Below are 21,698 nucleotides of genomic sequence, written 5' to 3'. Positions count from 1 at the left end.
CACTACTCTGACCTTTGAATTTGCCCTTGTTATGGACTCATTCATCCATGCCTGTTGTTTATATGTTTTTATATACTTTGTATATGAGTTTGCCAATGATGTGTTGCATATTTGTAAATTAAAAAAAAAAAAATATATATAATAAACAATGCCAACAGACAAACATAAAAAAGTGGAACCTTGATTGACAAGGAAACTATGATATGTGCAGCAGAACTCATGGATAAACATGATAAGTTTAAAGGAGGCCCTACTAAGGTGAAAAACTGGAAAATGTAATATAAGAAGTACACATACATACATACATCTGTCCCAGAGTAAATAGACCACTTTTACTTGTTATGTCCTATGTAGCCATCATTTACAGTGGGTATTATCTGATAGCTTTAACATCTTGCCAACAGGGTTCAAAAGCACTCCTTGAAAAAGACCTATATAAAACATACCAGCCAGCCTGTGTACTCATGCAGGCACTATTCTGGCAGCTAGATTCCCCCATGAGGAGATGGACTAGTCTAAAAGAGGTTCTGAATTGGTAATTGTAATGCCCACTGTAGGTAAGACAGCTATGCAGGTAAATATGGGGGGGAGGCGAGTGGGGAAGGTGGCAGACATTACATACCTTTGAGAGGCTGCTCCCTAGTAAACTCTCAGGTCTTTATGCGCTCTGCCATCCTCTCTCTCCTGGGAGAACTGCACGTTCTCCTAGCTGCCACAACGCACACAGGGAGATGCACTCTCATTGAAGAGCTACATCTCTTGGCATGTATTGCAGCAGCCGGAAGCAGGCGAAATAAATAAATAGCACTGGACACTTATTGTTGCAGCTGTTGGTCTGCTCCGAGAAGATGGAGGCCAGCATAATGAAGAAGGGAGAAAAGAAGGGGGTCCGCTTCTATGTCTTCAAGAATTTATTAAGGACTTATCCCCAAAAGCAACAGGACATACAAAAGCTGACATGATGACATAATGACGAGGGGCTAGGGAGCATGCCCCCAAAAGTAAGTAATGTCTGTCACCTCAACTCCCCAACACGGCTCACTCCATTTACAAACCTCCTTTAGGGAGAGGTTTGTTTTATAGGTTTTGTCCCCTAAGGTCTCTTTAAAGAGAATCTGTATTGTTAAAAATCGCACAAAAGTAAACATACCAGTGCGTTAGGGGACATCTCCTATTACCCTCTGTCACAATTTCGCCGCTCCCCGCCGCATTAAAAGTGGTTAAAAACAGTTTTAAAAAGTTTGTTTATAAACAAACAAAATGGCCACCAAAACAGGAAGTAGGTTGATGTACAGTATGTCCACACATAGAAAATACATCCATACACAAGCAGGCTGTATACAGCATTCCTTTTGTATCTCAAGAGATCATTTGTGTGTTTCTTTCCCCCTGCATCTCTCATGCACTGAAGTTTCAGGCTGCTCTTTTCTTCCTGCAAACAGCTTTGCCCTTGTCTGAATTTCCTCAGTATGGCCTAGTGCACACCGGAGCGTTTCCGCTGCGGTTTGCGATCTGCTTGCGGGTGCGGATCCGCTAGGGTAATGTATTTCAATGGGCTGGTGCACACCAGAGCGGGAGGCGTTTTGCAGAAACGCATACTCCCGGGCTGCTGCAGATTTTGGATTGCGGATGCGTTTCTGCCTCAATGTTAAGTATAGGAAAACCGCAAACCGCTCTGAAAAACGGCACTTCAGAGCGGTTTGCCAGGCGTTTTTTGTTACAGTAGCTGTTCAGTAACAGCTTTACTGTAACAATACATGAAATCTACTATACCAAAACCGCCACACAAAACCGCAAAACGCTAGCTGAAACGCTGCAGAAAAATAAGAAAAAGCGTTTCAAAATCTGCTAGCATTTTGCGGATCTGCTAGCGGTTTTTGGTGTGCACCAGGCCTGAGTGAAAGCCCAGCCAGCTCAGAGGACGATTTATCCAGCTTGTAAAAGATAAGAGAGAAGAGAGAAGCTGCCCTAATCTAAATAATACACAGGCAGTGTGCATAGACGGGCCTGGAAGGGGGAGTTCATAGCAGAACCACAACACTAAAGAACTTGGCAGCCTTCCAGACACAGGCTGACAAGTCTGACAGGGGAAAGATACATTGATTTATTACAGAGACTGTGATAGCAGAAAGTGCTGCAGTAAGCCAGAACACATTAGAATAGCTTTTGGAACTTGTAGGATGATAAAAAACAGGATGCAATTTTTGTTACGGAGTCTCTTTAAAGTTAATAGGAACCAGTAAAAAAATAAAAACAGGTACTGGGTCCTATAGAGTGTTCCCATTCTTCTTGTTGCAGTGCTGGCTCCCCAGTTTGTATCACCCACCGGAGGAGGCTTCAAAAATGTCTTCAGGAGCAGAATGCTTCCGAAGACAGACGGCTCTGTACAGCACATGCATGGGAGAGGGAGGGAGAGAGAGGGCGAGAGCTCGTGCAGGCACAGTACAGCTCTGTACAGCGCATGCATGGGAGAGGGAGGGAGAGAGAGGGCGAGAGCTCGTGCAGGCACAGTACAGCTCTGTACAGCGCATGCATGGGAGAGGGAGGGAGGGAGAGAGAGGGCGAGAGCTCGTGCAGGCACAGTACAGCTCTGTACAGCGCATGCATGGGAGAGGGAGGAAGGGAGAGAGAGAGAGGGCGAGAGCTCGTGTAGGCACAGTACAGCTCTGTACAACGCATGCATGGGAGAGGGAGGGAGGGAGAGAGAGGGCGAGAGCTCGTGCAGGCACAGTACAGCTCTGTACAGCGCATGCATGGGAGAGGGAGGGAGGGAGAGAGAGGGCGAGAGCTCGTGTAGGCACAGTACAGCTCTGTACAACGCATGCATGGGAGAGGGAGGGAGAGAGAGGGCGAGAGCACGTGCAGGCACAGTACAGCTCTGTACAGCGCATGCATGGGAAAGGGAGGGAAAGAAAGGGCGAGAGCTCGTGCAGGCACAGTACAGCTCTGTACAGCGCATGCATGGGAGAGGGAGGGAGAGAGAGGGCGAGAGCATGTGCAGGCACAGTACAGCTCTGTACAGCGCATGCATGGGAGAGGGAGGGAGAGAGAGGGCGAGAGCATGTGCAGGCACAGTACAGCGCATGGGAGAGGGAGGGAGAGAGAGGGCGAGAGCCCGTGCAGGCACAGTACAGCTCTGTACAGCGCATGCATGGGAGAGGGAGGGAGGGAGAGAGAGGGCGAGAGCTCGTGCAGGCACAGTACAGCTCTGTACAGCGCATGCATGGGAGAGGGAGGGAGGGAGAGAGAGGGCGAGAGCTCGTGTAGGCACAGTACAGCTCTGTACAGCGCATGCATGGGAGAGGGAGGGAGGGAGAGGGCAAGAGCTCATGCAGGCACAGTACAGCTCTGTATTGAAAACAATTCTAAATGTACTGCTTTGTACTTGTAACATTCCAATTGTAATAAATATAAAGTTCAGCGTCTTAGCTCTGTAGACCACAAAACCATTTAAATCAGGGAGCAGATATCATGATAAATGTCACACAGACACGATGTCATGACCTCCTAACGTCATACAACCACAACATAGAAGCAATGAGGGAATCCTAGACCGTGAGTCACCATACCTTCTCTGGAAATCCTTCTTGTAGGGTACGAGGTAAGGGTCCTGCTCAAGCAGCTTGTGCAATTCCGGCACCACTATGTCCTCCACATCAGCCATCTTGTCCCCCATGTCACTGCAAGAAAAGCGGGACCTGTTTTTACTCCGATTTCCAGTCAGAAACTGCCATTTTAGTGCAATATCCTCAAGTGAGGGAGGCAAAGCAGAGGAAGAGCTCAGTGCCATGTCTGTGACCCAGGCTCGCCTTGTCCCAGCCTGTCAGAGATCACCGCCTGTGACATGCATATATCCAGTGACGGGAGGAGCACATGTTCTAATAAACTCGGTGTACTCCTCTGTTACATGAAGCCCATAGAAATGTGCACCCATCAGAAAATGACAACTGAAAAACGATACCCAACTTTGTAGTTCCCGGTGCTGAGGGAACTAGGCAGAGGGAATACTGAGGTCTGGTCTGTATATTCATTACCATAATATACAGTGCTGTTATCTTCCATAGTGCATTAGAGGCTACATAAAGCTAAACAGGAAATACAAACATGCAGTTGAACAGCACAAAATGCATAAAGCCTTATCCATTACAGATAGTCAATGAGATTCATGAGACATGGAGGCTGGTATACTTAAACAATGAAGGTTGCCTGACTGTACTGCTGATGCTGGGTCTCTAAGGCCTGCAACCCACTGCAAAACACTATCGCTAATCGCAAGCGCTAGCGTTTTGTATGATCAGTTTGTCAGCGGTTTCATGAGCGGTTTAAGAAGTGATTTTACAAAGTGTAAATTTGCCAGCGATTGTGTAGCGATTAGCATTTTATTGATTGGTCCTTTCAATTAATTTTAATTTTGTTACAGTGTGTGGTAAGGTTAAAACGCTAGCAAAATCGCTCCATGCAGGTTTTAATGAGCGATTAAGCCAGCGTTTATATACTTTACATTGAAGCGCTAACGCTCCCAAAGTGCTGCATGTCCTGCGTTTGCGATTTGAGGAATCGCAAACGCTCCAGTGGAAGTTGCCCCATCCATTAACATTAGCTGAGCGTTTTTGCAGAACGCTAGCGTTTTGAATCGCTCCAGAAATGCTCACAAAACCGCTCGTGGGTTCAAGCCCTCATACTTTTAGCCACATACCCTGCACAAGCATGCAGATCACTTGTAAAGAGGAAGGTGTGCGAGTGTGTGAGTGTACATATACAGGATCTTCTCAAAAAATTAACATACTGTGATAGAGTTTGTGGTGATATATTGGGGTGCTGATGCTGTTAAGGATAATAACAGAACATATTTCTGTCTAGTACTGGGTAAAACCTCAGATGTGTATTGGGCTTGGGAGTAATTGGTCACCTGGCCAGAGTAAACTGAAGTCGAATGTAATTCTGTATGTAGATGTCCATTACCTCTGCCCCATTGTCCAGCAGGGGAAACTGTGTCTACTGCTAATTAGCTGCCAATTGAGGAAGAATAGGCTGGTCGGCATGGCTTTTGAGTCTGGTGTCAGCCATTGTGCCATTATACAAGGAAAGCCTGCTAGAGTCTTGAGGAAAGGGGGAAGCTGACACCTGAATGTTTGAAATGTATTTGACAGCCTACTGGAAATTATTGAAGGGGTGAAGTCCTTTTGATACCATTTTCTACCTGTGGAAATTGAATTATTGGTGAAGGTGCAAACTCCTTATCTTTGATCAGCTAGGAAGTACTGTCAACAATGGGGTTGTCACCTGTAACTTGGACTAGGGAAATCTTTTTATGTATGTGGATCTCTGGAAATCCCATTTATGTCTGAGATTTAATTAAAAACTAGTTCCTCCCCTCCCCAAGGAAGTTGCAGCCTCCAGGCGTATTTCATAGTATAAAACCGCAGCTAGGATAGCCACAACTTGTAGTTCTTGAAGGTAGCTCACACGGCTAGAACTAACCTGGTTCCTGACCAGAAGTGCGTACCCCCCGCAACAACGCCAGATCGATACGCTGGTACGTTTATTTCCCCGTTTATTTTGGTAAGCAAAATCGCTTTGTGTGTTATCTTTGTAACCTCTTATTTTTGTAACTTTTATCTTGTAACATTTTTACTTTGTCTTTTCGTAATCTTTTGTATATATTAAGTTCTGCATTGTTCTATGCTTTTATGGAATATTAAATTATTATTTAATAAGCTTGACTTCTGCTGTACTAAACTAACACTCATAGCCTAGAAGAGACTGCAGTATAGCTGTGTATAAGTCCGTGCCTAATTGTATGCTTGAGCAACACTATCATATGAAATTGTAATTGCATTGTGTGTGGGGGCGTTTGTCATACGTTGGCCTAAAGCGCGCAGCTGACCCAACGTACGAAACGCCAGTGCGAGTAGCTAACAGTATCGTTCGGAACGACTGTTAGTGGTTTTGCGTCACTATAGTGTAAGATTGCAACGGTGTGTGTGTGCGTGGCGCTCTCGTATTTGGCCTAAGCGCAGAGCTGACCCAAATACGAAAACGCAGATTGCGTATTGAGCACTCGATAGCTGAGTGAACGTGTCTAGCAACGCTAGTGGTGGCAGTGGGAAGTGTTTGAGGGGTTCCAGCCTTGTTTGTAGCTTAAATAAGGCTGTTCCCCGCTTAATCTGGTCAAACCCGCAGTCGGGAACCGTATACGCAGGCGTGCCGCGGGCCGGTTCCTGACAGAGTTCATTATTTTCTGTAATGTACTGATAAACATTAGACTGTCATATATTTTAGATTCAAATACACACAACTGAAGTAGTTCAGGCCTTTTATTGTTCTAATACTGATGATTTTGGCATACAGCTCATGAAAACCCAAAATTCCTATCTCAAAAAATTAGCATATTTCATCCGACCAATAAAAGAAAAGTGCTTTTAAAACAAAAAAAGTCAACCTTCAAATAATTATGTTCAGTTATGCACTCAATACTTGGTCGGGAATCCTTTTGCAGAAATGACTGCTTCAATGTGGCGTGGCATGGAGGCAATCAGCCTGTGGCACTGCTCAGGTGTTGTGGAGGCCCAAGATGCTTCGATAGTGGCCTTAAGCTCATCCAGAGTGTTGGGTCTTGCCTCTCTCAACTTTCTCTTCACAATATCCCACAGATTCTCTATGGGGTTCAGGTCACGAGAGTTGGCAGGCCAATTGAGCACAGTCATACCATGGTCAGTAAACCATTTACCAGTGGTTTTGGCACTGTGAGCAGGTGTCAGGTTGTGCTGAAAAATGAAATCTTCATCTCTATAAAGCTTTTCAGCTGATGGATGCATGAAGTGCTCTAAAATCTCCTGATAGCTAGCTGCATTGACCCTGCCCTTGATAAAACACAGTGGATCAACACCAGCAGCTGACATGGCACCCCAGACCATCACTGACTGTGGGTACTTGACACTGGACTTCAGGCATTTTGGCATTTCCATCTCCACTGTCTTCCTCCAGACTCTGGCACCTTGATTTCCAAATGACATGTAAAAGTTGCTTTCATCCGAAAAAAGTACTTTAGACCACTGAGCAACAGTCCAGTGCTGCTTCTCTGAAGCCCAGGTCAGGCGCTTCTGCCGCTGTTTCTGGTTCAAAAGTGGGTTCATGCTTGCATCTGCTGAAAAGCTTTATGGAGATGAAGATTTCATTTTTCAGCACGACCTGGCACCTGCTCACAGTGCCAAAACCACTGGTAAATGGTTTACTGACCATGGTATTACTGTGCTCAATTGGCCTGCCAACTCTCCTGACCTGAATCCCATAGAGAATCTGTGGGATATTGTGAAGAGAAAGGTGAGAGACGCAAGACCCAACACTCTTGATGAGCTTAAATCCGCTATCGAAGCATCCTGGGCCTCCATAACTCCTGAGCAGTGCCACAGGCTGATTGCCTCCATGCCACGCCGCATTGAAGCAGTCATTTCTGCAAAAGGATTCCCGACCAAGTATTGAGTGCATAACTAAACATAATTATTTCAAGGTTGACTTTTTTTGTTTTAACCTCCTTGGCGGTAATCCCGAGCTGAGCTCGGGGTATGCCGCCGGAGGTCGCCGCTCAGGCCCTGCTGGGCCGATTTTGTTTCTGAAAAAAGCAGCACACGCAGCTGGCACTTTGCCAGCCGCGTGTGCTGCCCGATCGCCGCCGCTCCGCGGCGATCCGCCGCGTGCAGCGGCGAAAGAGGGTCCCCCCAGCCGCCCGAGCCCAGCGCAGCCGGAACAAACAGTTCCGGCCGGCGCTAGGGGCTGGATCGGGCGGCTCTGACGTCAGGACGTCGACTGACGTCCATAACGTCACTCCGCTCGTCGCCATGGCGACGAGGAAAGCGAAACAAGATAGGCCGCAATGAGCGGCCTATCTTGTTACTTTCGATTGCCGGAGGCGATCGAAAGTACGCTTCCGGAGCGCCCTCTAGTGGGCTTTCATGCAGCCAACTTTCAGTTGGCTGCATGAAATATTTTTTTTTTTAATTTAAAAAAAACCACATTGCAGCCTCCCTGGCAAAATAAATAAACCGCCAGGGAGGTTAAAAACACTTTTCTTTTATTGGTCGGATGAAATATGCTAATTTTTTGAGTTAGGAATTTTGGGTTTTCATGAGCTGTATGCCAAAATCATCAATATTAAAACAATAAAAGGCTTGAACTACTTCAGTTGTGTGTATTTGAATCTAAAATATATGAAAGTCTAATGTTTATCAGTACATTACAGAAAATAATGAACTTTATCACAGTATGCTAATTTTTTGAGAAGATCCTGTACATACACACTCCTGATGACAAAAATACCAGTAGTACTGGAAAATTATTTATTCAAAACACAAAACAGACAACGCGTTTCACGGAAACTAGCCCGCTTCCTCAGGTCAATACACAGTGCCTTGCATTAAGGTGAATAGGATATGGGCGCGCCTTTGATAACCACTGAGAGAGTGAGAGAGACATGCAGATCAGTAACAGTCCTGCGCATGCGCAGTTTTCTAACGCTGAACTGCACATGCACAGGACTGTCAGGCAGGCGCAATGACGCGTAGCGGCCTGGTGTCCCGCAGGGTCCTTTTAAAAGGAAATAAATAGAGCAGCCTCCATATACCTTTCACCTCAGGTTGAAACATCAAGCAGGGGAGAAAGGAGGGGGATGATTTTTGGCACACGTGCGACTTCCCTGCCCTCTTAGAAGTAACAAGGAGAGACAAGACAACTGCGATGGCCCAGCTGGATTCTTACAGAGTACCTTGAAATGCCCCAGCATAAGGTAAATGTTGGAGTGTGTGTGAGTATAACAGGTTATTGATGCAGAGGGGCCTGGATCAGTATTGGGCAGGAGTAAAATAAAATGTAATTAGGCTCTAAGGGTGAAGCATTATAAAGTCAGGCGATTAGCTTTTTTCTAGAAACAGATCAGAAGGGGAAGCTTTCAAAATCTCTCAGGACAGGCTTTCTTTAAATCCACCGTTATTCCAATTAAAGATAATACTCTCTTGCACTTTGGACGTATTATTTTGCCATGTTAAGTAAAGCAGACTTGCACAGAAGCAGGTTAACATTCCAAAACCAATAATATTAACCTCAGATGTCCCTTAACCACGAGGCAAGCACATGTACCATTACCCTCTGACCAAACAACACTAGACCAGCTCATGCCTCGTGTATTAGAGGTAAAGAGGAAAAAATAAGCAGAATAATCAGCTGAAGATTTGTAGATGCTGCAAAGTTATAAAACAGTCAATGCTTATAGAGTTAACGAGCTGACTATAAAAGCCTGTTTCCACTTGTGCGGAATTGCCGCTGATTCCCCGCAGACGAAATCGCATGCAGGTGCGATTCCGCATGCGCACAAGAATGAACCATCACCGCTTTAAAATCAATGAAGGTAAAATGGACACACCAGTGGGCCAACACTTCTGTGAACCAGGACACAGCATACAAGATCTAAAAGTACTTGTTCTTAAGGGTAACTTCAAAAATGATCAATCAAGAAAAATTTCTGAGTACAAATTTATGAAAATGTTCAAGACATTAACAGAAGGTTTAAATTGTGTAACAGGATTCATGACACCTTATGTAACATGATTGATTTGGCTTCATGATCTTCAGAAACCTGCTAGATTTCATGTATGGTTGCACTAACTCACTGGCTCCAGCCTGCTGATCACCTGACACCTAACGGATAAACAGTAACCAGCACAACTGTCATCTTCGTGTTTACCATTTATCTGCATCAGTGTTTTACTTCAGCTTACATCTGGAAATATGCCTGAAGAAGGGGACTAGATCACAGAAAGCTTGCATCATTTAACTCTGTTAGCCATTAAAAGGTATTTTTTACAAAACGTTTTTTTCTACCTATATCAGATAATAGTCATCACAAATAATTTATACATACAGTAATAGCAGTGCTTAGTCCACAAAAATGAAACAAACCAATCAAAATTAGTTACTTGTGCTGCTTCAATAAAGCAGTCCCTGTATTTTTAAAGTCAGATACACATCTCTGTGACTATATATATATATATATATATATATGATGTGTACACAGGAATCTTTTATGTATACTAAATAACATCTATGCTGTAAGTATAAAGCCTGATGTGTAGCTGTGTCACTAATAGAGATGGTCAATGAGATGGAAATAATTCTGCGCCGATGCTGGTTTATGCAAATTTATGCACTCCCTTTGCTCATGAAATCAAATAATTTGATATGTTGTTAAAATTTGGTTTGGTGATTATGAATCAAAGGGTACCTGAGACAGATGAAAAGAAAAGGGTTATACATACCTGGGGCTTCTTCCAGCCCCCTTCAGGCTAATCAGTCCCTCGCTGTTCTCCGCCACCACCTGGATCTTCTGCTCTGAGTCCCAGTAATTCAGCCAGTCAGCACAGTCTGGCCATGTGCCGCTCTCACAGCCAGGAGAATTCTGCACCTGCGCAATAGTGCTGTGCAGGTGTAGTACGCTCCTGGCGGCAGAGTGTGTGCATGCGCACTATGCCAGACTAGCTCAAGTACCTGGACTCATAGCAGAAGATGCAGGTGGCTGAGGAGGACACCGAGGGACCGATTAGCCTGAAGGGGGCTGGAGGAAGCCCCAGGTATGTATAAAACTTTCATTTCATCTTTTTCAGGTTTACTTTGTTGCACAGTAGTACTATACTCTACATATGCACTCTCCCCAAAGGTGCAGGGAATCCACTGAGCATGTTGAGCACATTGAACACAGAGGTGTCTATCACCCATAAACCTGGTTCAGATTGTACCTGAAGAAAGTGTAATAGATCATCATGTAAAATACCACTATATGAGCTCAGTCAAAATTGTTTTTATTTCTTTGTCCACAGTCCATTGTACTCCACCTTTATAGCCTGATGAAGCGGGATGTGCCCACGAAACGTGTTGCATTTAATTGGAGTATGTAAATAAATCGCTATTGTGTTGAAATAAGCACCAATCTATGGGTCTTCATGGGGAGGCAAGTCCACCAGAAATACCCCCCATTGTTCTCTTTTAAAAAAGCTTTATAATCTAATTTTACACTTCTGGCGCCTCTGTACAACTGTATAATAATAAGTGTGTCCACCCCTGGTGGAGGGGGATTTGGTTCCCTTTTTTTCCCCATCTACAGAAAGCATCTTTTAACCCTGAGTGGGGACAGGTCTAATACTCCCCACCTGCCGATCTAGTGGTTACCTGACGCGGTAACCCAATCTTGTGAGTATAAAACTATACGTTACTTTCCATTACTCATCCTTTACAGAGCATACTGAACTAAATTGGGCTCTCGGTGTCTCCCCTCCCTCTTAATAGAGGAAGAATCCCTTCATTCCCCTGCAGAGTACCTGCACATCACTCTTACATGTACCCACAGTTAGATTGCCTAGGGCCTGATAGATGTTCTTTGTTGCTGTCTGTACCTTCTACAAGTACTCTTACCAAGGACTAGTTTTAGTCTATGACAAAGTATTAGAGGCAGAAGATCAGCCGGCTAGCCAGGTAACTGGTATTGTTTAAAAGGGAATAAATATGACAGCCTCCATATCCCTCTCACTTCAGTTGTATTTTAAAATTCCTAAGCGTTAGCAGTTAAGAGATGCATTTCATGCTACATACTTTCAAATCAACAAAATTGTAATATGCAATTTAGAAGTCGGAGGAATCCTAACCTGAGGAGTCAGAGTATTTTTGTACCGACTCCACAGCCCTGCTTTCTATAACAATTAAGAATTAAGGACTGAAGATCAGGGGTACAGTTGTGTATCATCCTAAAGAGACACTGAAACGAAAAAAAAAATAAAAAATTATGATAATGATTTGTATGTGTAGTACAGCTAAGAAATAAAACATTGGGAGCAGAGACCTAAATCTAATATTGTTTCCAGTACAGGAAGAGTTAACAAATTTCAGTTATCTATGCAAAAAGAGCCATTGAGCTCCACGACTTTCAAAGTCGCAGACAGCTTTGTCTTCTGAAGCTTATTATCTCAAGTGTCAGTCACTGTATTGTTTTTTTCCTGCAGAGAACAGTTCAAAAGTTCACTGGCCTGCTCTGTAAAATCATTTAGAATGCTGAGTAGTGTGTAAACTGCAAATATTAGAGAATGATGCAATGTTATAGTTGTTTTTTTTTTTTGTTTTTTTTTATATATCACTGAAAATAAAAATATGAGACTATTTTCTTTGCTACTAATGTTCTAGTGATTATCCGTACTACGCAACCAATTAATTAGATCATAATTTTTTTTTTCGCTTCAGTGTCTCTTTAATAAGTGGTATTGGATCCTGAATGAATTACCATATTTTCCGGCCGTATAAGACATTTTTTCTCCCCTAAAAATTGGGAGAAAAAGTCCCTGATTTATATGGCAAAGGCAGGCAAGTCCCTGAGTTATACGGCAAAGGCAGGGAATCCCTGACTTACGAATGCCCGCCACCTCATCGGGGATATCCCTGCCTGTGGGTACACGCTCCCCCGCGTGCCACCTCCCCTGCGTGTCTCTTGACTCCTTGTGTGTGCAGCGTCAGCCGGCTTACCTATCCGCCATGCCCGCAGGGATTGCAGACCTCTGTCTGGCTTCCTCTGGTGATGGGCTTCTAATGATATCATTAGAAGCCCTGAGAAATGAAAGAACTACACACCTTCTTCCAGCGGGTGCTGGTGCAGGATCCTCGGTAATAGTAATCCACAAAGTAAAAGTACGGATCTGCGCACAGTATTATGCAGGAACAGTGTAAACCTTTATTGTCCCATAACACACATACAATCATCTGACCATACACATCATTAGAAGCCCATCACTAGAGCCAGCTGCACAGAGGAGATGGAGGTCTGCAATCCCAGGACACAGGGAGACATGGGGAGATATGGGGGACACAGGAGGAGACATGCAGGACGCATGGGGAATACAGGAAAAACAGATACAGGAGACATGGGGGACACAGGATGACACCATTCAGGGGAGAACATGCCCCTAGAACATGGGACGCACCAGGTTTAGAATATATATTTTTTCCCTGTTTTTTTCTCTCTAAACCTGGGTGCGTTTTATATTTCGGAGCTTCTTACACAGCAGAAAATAGAGTAATTACTTTTCCAAGACCATACGTATAAATGTGAGAAAAGTAGGAAACCGCAGACAGATTCCTGGGGTACTCCCAGAAATATATATGTGTAAGAGAGCTGTAGCACAAATAAAATAAAAATGTAAGATACCTTCTAACGAGGTAGAAAAATCCAAGAAAGAGAGATGCCCTTTATACCAAACGAGGTTTGGAGGAGCGGTCAACAGTAATAAATCTGGAGGAGAAATCACAAAGGATAATACTTTAGATTTAATTGTTAGGTGATAATTGGTCACTTTAGTAGGGGTGATTTCTGAGGAGTGATCGGAGGGAAAGACAGTACTAAATGCATCAACAAGAGTTTAAAAAAAGAACTCATGAACTAATTCTGCAAGAACAAGTACTTTGGTAGAGAAGGGGAGATGTGAAACAAAGTGGTAGCTGGACAGGGGTATATAGAGATGCAAGTTTTAAGTTTAGTGTTATAAACAGCCTTGATGAGGGAGGATGAAAAAGAACAAGAAAGGGACACTTGCTTAAAAGGTAATGTAGCCCACCATGGGCTTTATTTAAATGATTTCACCCCAGTTCATTGGTACTTTAAAATGACCCAGAGACCAAGGCTGTTACAGATCTTTACTTACGCAAGGCTTCCTCCAGCCCCATATGCATATGGATGCGCCCCTCGCTGTCCTCCCGTGTGCCTCCATTAAGCCGCTATCAGCTCCCAGTATTTGGCTCAGTCGGGCCCAGTCTGACTCAGTGACGTCAGCCAGGGTCTTCAGAAAGCCCCCTGCTGAAGTCACTGAGCTGAACACCGAACCTGATGACCACTTAACGGAGGCACTCAGTAGGACGGTAAGGGGCGCATCCCTGCTTATGGGGCTGGAGGAAACCCCGGTAAGTAAAAATCTTTAACCTTCCTGGCGGGGCTATGCCACGCAGGAGGATTTCTCAGGCCCTGCTGGGCCGATTCGCATAATTATTTTTTTTTGGTACACGCAGCTAGCACTTTGCTAGCTGCGTGTACTGCCCGATCGCCGCTGCCACCCGCAGATTAGCTGCCGATCCGCACCGCCCCCCCCCAGACCCCGTGCTCTGCCTGGCCAATCAGTGCCAGGCAGCGCTGAGGGGTGGATCGGGACTCCCTTAGACGTCAATGCAGCTTTTTTTTTTTTCACTCCCCGCAGAGGGACACGGAATCGTGGGGGTAATCAAGCCTGGAAGCAACCTGTTGTGTCCAGGATCAGTTAAAGGGTTACTTGCAGGACAAACGAGGTGACATGTGAGATAGACATGTGTGTGCCCAGTGCCAAGCACACAAATAACTATGCTGTATTCCTTTTTTCTTTCGCTACCTGAAAGAGTTGAACATCAGGTATGCAAGTGACAGTTTCTGTCCAGGTCAGGTTATAGCATAGTCCTCACTGATAATTACAGCCATAAAACACTTTCCTGTCAGTAAATGGCTTGAGAGCAGGAAAGAGATAAAAAGGGTTAATAGGTCAGAGATTTAAGCTCCGGCATACTGCAATGAAGGAATCATTAAGCAGAGACAATAATACCATAAAAATTAGAAACTAGATTTTAATATAAAATAAAACTGTGATATATATATATATATATATATATATATATATATATATATATATATATATATATATATATATATATATATATATATATATATATATATATATATATATATATATATATATATATGTCATTTTTAGGAGATGGAGGATAGATACAATTGATTATCTCATTACTTTATTTTCACCTCGGATGTCATTTAAGTCAAAATAAATAAATAAGTCACTTAGGCCCGGTTCACACTTGCGTTTTGATGAAATACTTACCGGTGGCTAGAGTTGGGCGAACAGTTCGGCTGTGTTAGCCGAACTGCAGCCGAACTGTTCGGCTGCCCAACCTGTCATTTTGCTGTGGCTCTTACTACTTCCGGGGCGCAGTGACCCGGAGTAGTACGTCTGCGCTGGCCCGGCGGAGCGCATCCTAGATCGCGCTCCCATTGCCGGGCACTCTCTGCGCATGTGTGTGACGTCACTCATGACGTCACACACATGCGCAGAGTGCCCGGCAGCGCGATCTAGGACGCGCTCCGCCGGGCCAGCGCAGACGTACTACTCCGGGTCATTGCGACCCGGAAGTAGTAAGAGCCACAGCAAAATGACAGGTTGGGCAGCCGAACAGTTAGGCTGCAGTTCGGCTAACACAGCCAAACTGTTCGCCCAACTCTACCGGTGGCACGGGTCGGTTCTGAGAACATCCGGTCACCATCAGGAGGCCATCAGGATCCGGTCAGGTCACGTTCAGTTTTCATCCGGATCTTCTTCCGTTCTTCAAGCGTCATGGATTCGTTTCCAAAGAGGGGCCTGGAAGGTCTGGAAAAGCGCTGGAGTCCTTCTTGGGGTGAGCCTGCTGTGCGGAGATCATCCTCCTCGTCCCGCAGGGCCCTGCGTCTGGATGGTTGGGTCCTTCCCTGTCCGCCGCTGTGTTCTGGGGTGGCTGTGGAGAGGCTGGAGGCTGTCCGGCGCTGGGTACAACCACATGGCCGCCTGTACCATAGAGAACTCCACAGGAAGTGGGGTAGGACGTCCGGCTTACATCCGAAAGTGTGTTGTTCACTTCAGTTTCCCCTCAGTTGCTATTGTGCTGGATTTTTTGTCCGGATCCGGTCCGGCGGCGGTGGACGGAGGACCGATCCGGAAAATTGGAGCATCTTGGAAAATTCCGGACCGCAGACCGCATCCGGAGGAACGGACGAGTGTGCACAGGTCCATTGATTGACAATGGACCCTTAATCGTCCGTTCCGTTTGCAGACTTTGCGGTCCGCAAAATAACGCAAGTGTGAACCGGGCCTTACCTGATGCTTCTTGCAGCCCTGTTGTCAACCTTGTGCTTGCGCCACACTTTCAAGTCCCTCCATCGAGCAGCGGCAGCACCTGCACAGCTGGCCAGTGGCTGCTGCGCTTGCGTGGCCCTGACCCGTGCGCACTGTGATCCCGCTTCTGCAGCCGGGAGCATTTTGCTCATAGGCAGTAGCCATTTTTGCATACAGCGCATGCGCAGAACGCTTCTGGATGCAAAAGCACAGTAAGGAGGCGTGTGGCCGTCCAGCTTTCCAGGGGGTCGCTGCTGCTTGCCGGAGGGACTCGGACAGATGCCATGGGCACAGCATGACTGTGGGCAGATGACTGGGAAAATTAGGATTGCAACGCAGCGTTTGCTCAAGCGTACGTACAGGCAGCTGTCCATTCCTCTGAATGGACAGTGTCCCGCAACCGTCGTTTACCATCGTGTAACCTTCTGTAACAATCGAAATCGGCGTCGGTAGACTTTGGCGCAGGATACAGCCAGTATATGACTGTGTTAATTACTATTCCCCCTCCAGGTCGCCATGGATAGTTGGGGGATGACATAATTTGGCTTCCAGCGATTGTTGGAGGCCGAATTATTGTGTTTTTTAAGCAACTTCAGCTCCGTCTTCTGACATAGCCAACGTTACTCACTGAGCGCCGCTGTAGATGTGATTCCCTTTATAGTCTATGGTGGCGCCGGCTGCACCCAAATCTAGCAGCGCTGAAAAGCTCTGCTCCGTTCTGGTGTTATTCAAACACTTCTGCAGCCAAGCAGACTAGCAGCGCTGCCAGGCAACAGGTATTGTTTAAAAGGAAATAAACATGGCAGCCTCCATAGTCTTCTCACTTCGGTTGCCCTTTGACAAAAAAAAAAAAGTGGGAGTGATTAGAGTAACCAATAGGGAATCTGGTATAATGAATGGGTCAAGGGAAGCCTAACAACACTACATAACAGCAATATATACAGGACCCTTTATCCCTATAGGTGCAGTTAGTAAGAGTACACTATCACTATTCTCATGTGTACGTATGTAAAGGATCAGAGAGCCGAGCAGGTTCACCTCTGCCTGGAATGCTTGAGCCTCCCTAGGACATCAGTGACCGGCCAGGGCAATACGTGCAGGGAGTGATGGAAGCTGTCAGCTGCAGAAGTGCGGTGTCAGTGCAGAGCTCTCACCCTGTGTCCCTTCTGTCCTCCATTCACATCAGTGTGTACAGCGCTCTCCAGTGCTGCCTGCCTGTCACTTGCACTCACTTCTTCTTCACTCAGCGCCGCTCTTCCTGACACGTGACGACGATCCCACCAATCAGCGCCTGCGACTCTCAAACAACCCTGATGCTTGGAATACGCTGCCTGCGGTGACGTGCTAACTCGCTCTAGTACTGGCCAATGGGGGAGTGGGCAGGGTCCTCACGTGCGGCGTGCGTGTGCTGTGTGTATTCCGTGCATGCTGTGTGCGCTGTGCTCTGTGCTGGGCTGCCACTTGCTTTCTTCTGTTTCTTATATTGCTGTTTTATCATTATTTCCAGGACTTGTCAGTTTGGTGCATGGTGACCCCAGGGCCCCTCTGCTGGTTCTGGTTGTGGGGAAAGATGAGGATTGTTTTCCCCAAAATACATTGTGTGTCCATAGGGGTGGGGTGTTGGGCTTTAGAAAAAGTGTAACTGTAGTGTAAACTGGACCAAGGATAGAACTTCATCCCAATCAGTAGCTGATATCCCCTTTGCCTATAGGAAATATTTACTTTTCCTCAAACAGATCATCACAGAGTCTGTGTGGCTGATATTGTGAAGAACCCCCCCCCCCTCCCTCCAGTGTCAGTGTGGTGTCATGACCTTGATCTTGACAGTGATAAAGATGTGAAGTTTCTCTTGTAACTATGGTGGACATTTTGTTAAGATTCAGCCATGTTGAATGAAGTCTCTATGCTGATTAAACACTGAACATTGTATTTACTCTGAGTATCGATATGACTGGAATTTAAAGTAACTTCCTGTTGTTTATTTTCAGCCAGATAAACAGTCTGGTTTCAAGATGGATTACAGGAATGGAGACCATGCTAGACATGGTATACAGTCAGGGACGGATCTAGGGGGGTGCAAGCGGGTCTCTTGCCCCAGGCGCAGTTTGCTGAATTCTTAAAAAGGCGGCAAAATGTGGATAGGGAATGGCAGTTTAGGCGCCAAAACCTGACCTTGCCCCAGGCGCAAGTTGGGGCAGCTTGGTCTAGATCCGTCCCTGTATACAGTTAATGATGCTTATTTTAAAACAGATGCATCCCCTTTCTTTGTTTCAGTGGTCACACATAGTTCCTCAGTAAATTACCTGGGGGGTGGAGATTTTCATTTACATATGGGAGGAGAATTCCAGGAATATGGACTTAACTGTTTCATGTCTGCAGTGAATATTGATCTGTGACTGGTTTCTGTAACAATGACAAATATCCTGGCCAGCCCCAGGGAGTGTATATTTTTGCATACTTGTAACCCTATAAAATCTGCTGTGTGCTAATGATCTGTAGCATTACTCTGATGATGCCTGTATCAACGGCCCTTGATGCATGAATAAATGTGTTGTCTATTTGACGAGGTGTGTCCGAGTCTTCCCTGTCCTTAAACATCTTGGACAGTTTTGGTGGAGAAACGCGGGCATTGAACGATTGACTTTGTGGCACACCTCTGGAGGGACCCTGGACATCTTGAGGAGCGGAACCTTGGAGAAACAGCCGTGGAGAGGTCCAGATATTAAATCCTTAAACAGCGCTGTACCAGGTGAGACTTGATCACCTACTTGATATTTGCACCTCCCTGCTGGTTGCAACCCTACTCCGCTCAGCAGGGTTTCCGTGAGGATCTCCCATGACAACGGTCTCCTGATATGTGGTATGTCATCTTCTATTTCTTACTCTGTACCCTGTATGCATACCGTCTCTTTCTTCTGATTAACTTGGTGCTTGAGATTTAACATGTGTTATTCATGCCGTCTGTCTGCTGTGATTAACTTAGTGCATGGAATCTGACTTAGTTGCTATTGTATGGAGTATAGTGTTGTGTGAGTAACTAGAATTCATTACAATAGTATATGATATGTGGATTCATGCTGAGTAATGTCATATTTCTGAAGAGAACATTCTATGTTGGTATCTTGAGTATTGGGGGTCGACAGAGGAGAGCCAATCTAGATTATAAACTCTGTGAGTCAGCATACTATTGTGTGCATAGCCCTGTGGTGCTGCAACACACAGTTATCACACAGGATACACACTGTGGAGAAAGTTTTCAGAAGGAAACCACAGGTTGAAAATCTATAGACCGTGGTCATAATTCATAGACAGAGGGGAGATTCGCTTCCTTCAAAGCAGAGAACTTGTAGGCTGGCTCTCCCCTGAGACAACATAACGTTGGATGGGATACTTGTAGCAGGGAGATTGAACATATGTTTAAACTTATGGTGATGTGTAATGGTGTTTTATTGTCTGCAAGGTACCTAATGTGTGCAGCTCAGAGATAACTGTATTTGACTAAGTGTTCTCTTATATGTGTAGGCAACTGTTTTCTCCTTCCCAACAAACACCAAGGTGGAATACACATTAAATTACGTCACACTACATAAAGTATAGTGGGGCTCATCAGTGGGGCCTACTTAATTGGCGTGTGGAAGGGAGAAAACTAAACTTGCCTGAACTATGCTGTTTTTGTACTAACCTCTACAAACACTTTAGAGTGTGCCCAGAGTGTCTCATATCATTGGAAAAAGTACCCAGTATAGTTGAATATTTGATCAGGAGGAGAGTGACCTGCGGCACCCCCAATATCTCTCTAGACAGATACAGGCCAATTGTAATAAGGCCCTATGTGCCACGCCTCCCAGGCAGCACTCAATTCCCCTTATAGTCAACACCCTGGGAGTGTGCAGAATTGGGTCTTGAATACCAGACAAAGCCTGAAATAGTCGCTCAGCATTATATTTTTCTGTCAAAATTAGTCGCCCCCTGGGACCTCCCAATCCCTCAACTATTAAGAGAGGGTGGGGCAGGGACTAGACAACTCAGAATAATCAGACAATTCTGAGGATCTGGAATTAATTATCCAATCCCTCAGTTAGTGGAGAGGTTGGATCCACTACCTGAGGGTTCTAAGTGTTCAGATGACTCTGATGGCTTACATATCTGAGACAGTATAGCCTGTGCACACCCCTGGATGAGTGAGGGAGTGACCGCATGCTCAAAAGGTCTTATCCTGATCAAATAAATGTAAATTTCTCATAGGGTGCTGTTATTTGCCCTGAGAGGGATTGTGAGACACTGATTTATTGGCTCATTGCTACAGTTAACAGTATAATCATTCTGATAGTCTAGTGGTGTTATATCTGGTGGAAGAATTTGTGTTGTCCTGATTTGGCTGATATATATGAGACTCAAGCTGCCTTAGAGGAGGCTTTGAGGTTTGGCTTTGAGGTTTGTCCACCGGGGGAGGAGCTTCCCGACCACGAGAGAGAAGTCTCCGCTCAGCCAGATCCAATTCATTGCCGATCAATAGATTACTGGATGTCACAGGGATTGTGATGCACACCAGACCACTGCCTGCTAGACACAATTGAGCGACCAGGTGAGCAGTGCAGCCGAACTTGGGGTTTTGCTGCTCCCCGGGCCACTCAAACAGACAGGTGGGTGCTCTGTGAGTCCTCACTGGTACTGGTGTCTTGCGGGCCAGTCAGGCAGCAAGGTGGAAGCTTTGTAAGCTCTCACTGGGGCTGGAGGATCTAAGTGGGGCATTGCAGACTTTTGTGACTGTAGTCGGGACTTCACAGGGATTGTGATGCACACCAGACCACTGCCTGCTGGACATAATTGGGCGACCAGGTGAGCAGTGCAGCCGAACTTAGGGTTTTGCTTTCCAGGCCACTCAAGCAGACAAGTGAGCCTTTGTGAAACCTCACTGGTACTGGTGTCTTGCAGGCTAACCAGGCAGCACAGTGAGAGCTTTATAAGCTTTCACTGTAGCTGAAGGGGTCTAAGTGAGGCATCGCAAGCTATTGTGAAAGTCACTAGAAGATTGGCGGGATTGGCTGACCCTTGTGTCAATAAGTGTATTGCACAGAAGCAACACAGAGAGTGTTGCTTGAGTTGCTCCCATTCGAAACCAGAGGATTGGCCACCTTTGGTGTGAGAATTGCGTGGAATTCAGGGTGAACACATAGTCTTTATTATGAGGAACTTAATTTCCCGGAAACGAGAGTCAAATCGTGGAGAGCCACAGTATTTGACCCCTCGAGAGGAAATGTCTGATAAATATGGACTATGGGTGTCACGATATTTAGAGGAATGGGAATGGTGGACGAACCACAAGTTTGCTAAAAAGGGTACCTTTAAGCCACAAATTTGGGAAAATCTGTGGGACACACACAGAATGAGAATGAGTCGTCCTAATGAGAGAGAGGCATGGAGTAGATGGATGAAGGAGTCCATCCGGAGATCAGAGGATGTGAACATATTGACAGTGACACAATCTGCAACTGTCACAGGTAAGATGAGACCTACAACTGCAAGCACTGAACAATTGTATGGGTCAGAGGATGAGCAAATAGAGGAGAAGGAGGTAATGGAGATGGGAGCATACCAAGCTTGGTCTGCAATCATGTCCGGGGAGCTGCATGAGTCATTCAACAGAACTGCGTCACAAGACGTGAGCCATAGAGCTGCTGCAGAACCTCTTACAAGAGGCAGTGCTGCAAC

General features: G+C 45.6%; 1 protein-coding gene across 1 annotated transcript in view; it reads right to left on the bottom strand.

The window, feature by feature from the left end:
- The window catches only part of LOC137545257 (1,4-alpha-glucan-branching enzyme-like), a 70,102-nt gene extending 52,867 nt beyond the window's left edge, over positions 1-17,235 (bottom strand). The window contains exons 1-2 of the mRNA XM_068266376.1: positions 17,141-17,235; positions 3,570-3,680 (exon numbers count right to left, since the gene is read on the bottom strand). Of these exons, the coding sequence (XP_068122477.1) occupies positions 3,570-3,680; positions 17,141-17,163 (134 nt within the window). The 5' untranslated portion in view covers positions 17,164-17,235. The remainder of the gene's footprint in view (positions 1-3,569; positions 3,681-17,140) is intronic.
- Between the last annotated feature and the right edge of the window lie 4,463 nt (positions 17,236-21,698).

The sequence above is a fragment of the Hyperolius riggenbachi genome, chromosome 2 (assembly GCF_040937935.1).
Source record: "Hyperolius riggenbachi isolate aHypRig1 chromosome 2, aHypRig1.pri, whole genome shotgun sequence".
NCBI classification, from domain to species: Eukaryota; Metazoa; Chordata; class Amphibia; order Anura; family Hyperoliidae; genus Hyperolius; species Hyperolius riggenbachi.
This window is presented reverse-complemented; position numbering and strand designations above follow the sequence as displayed.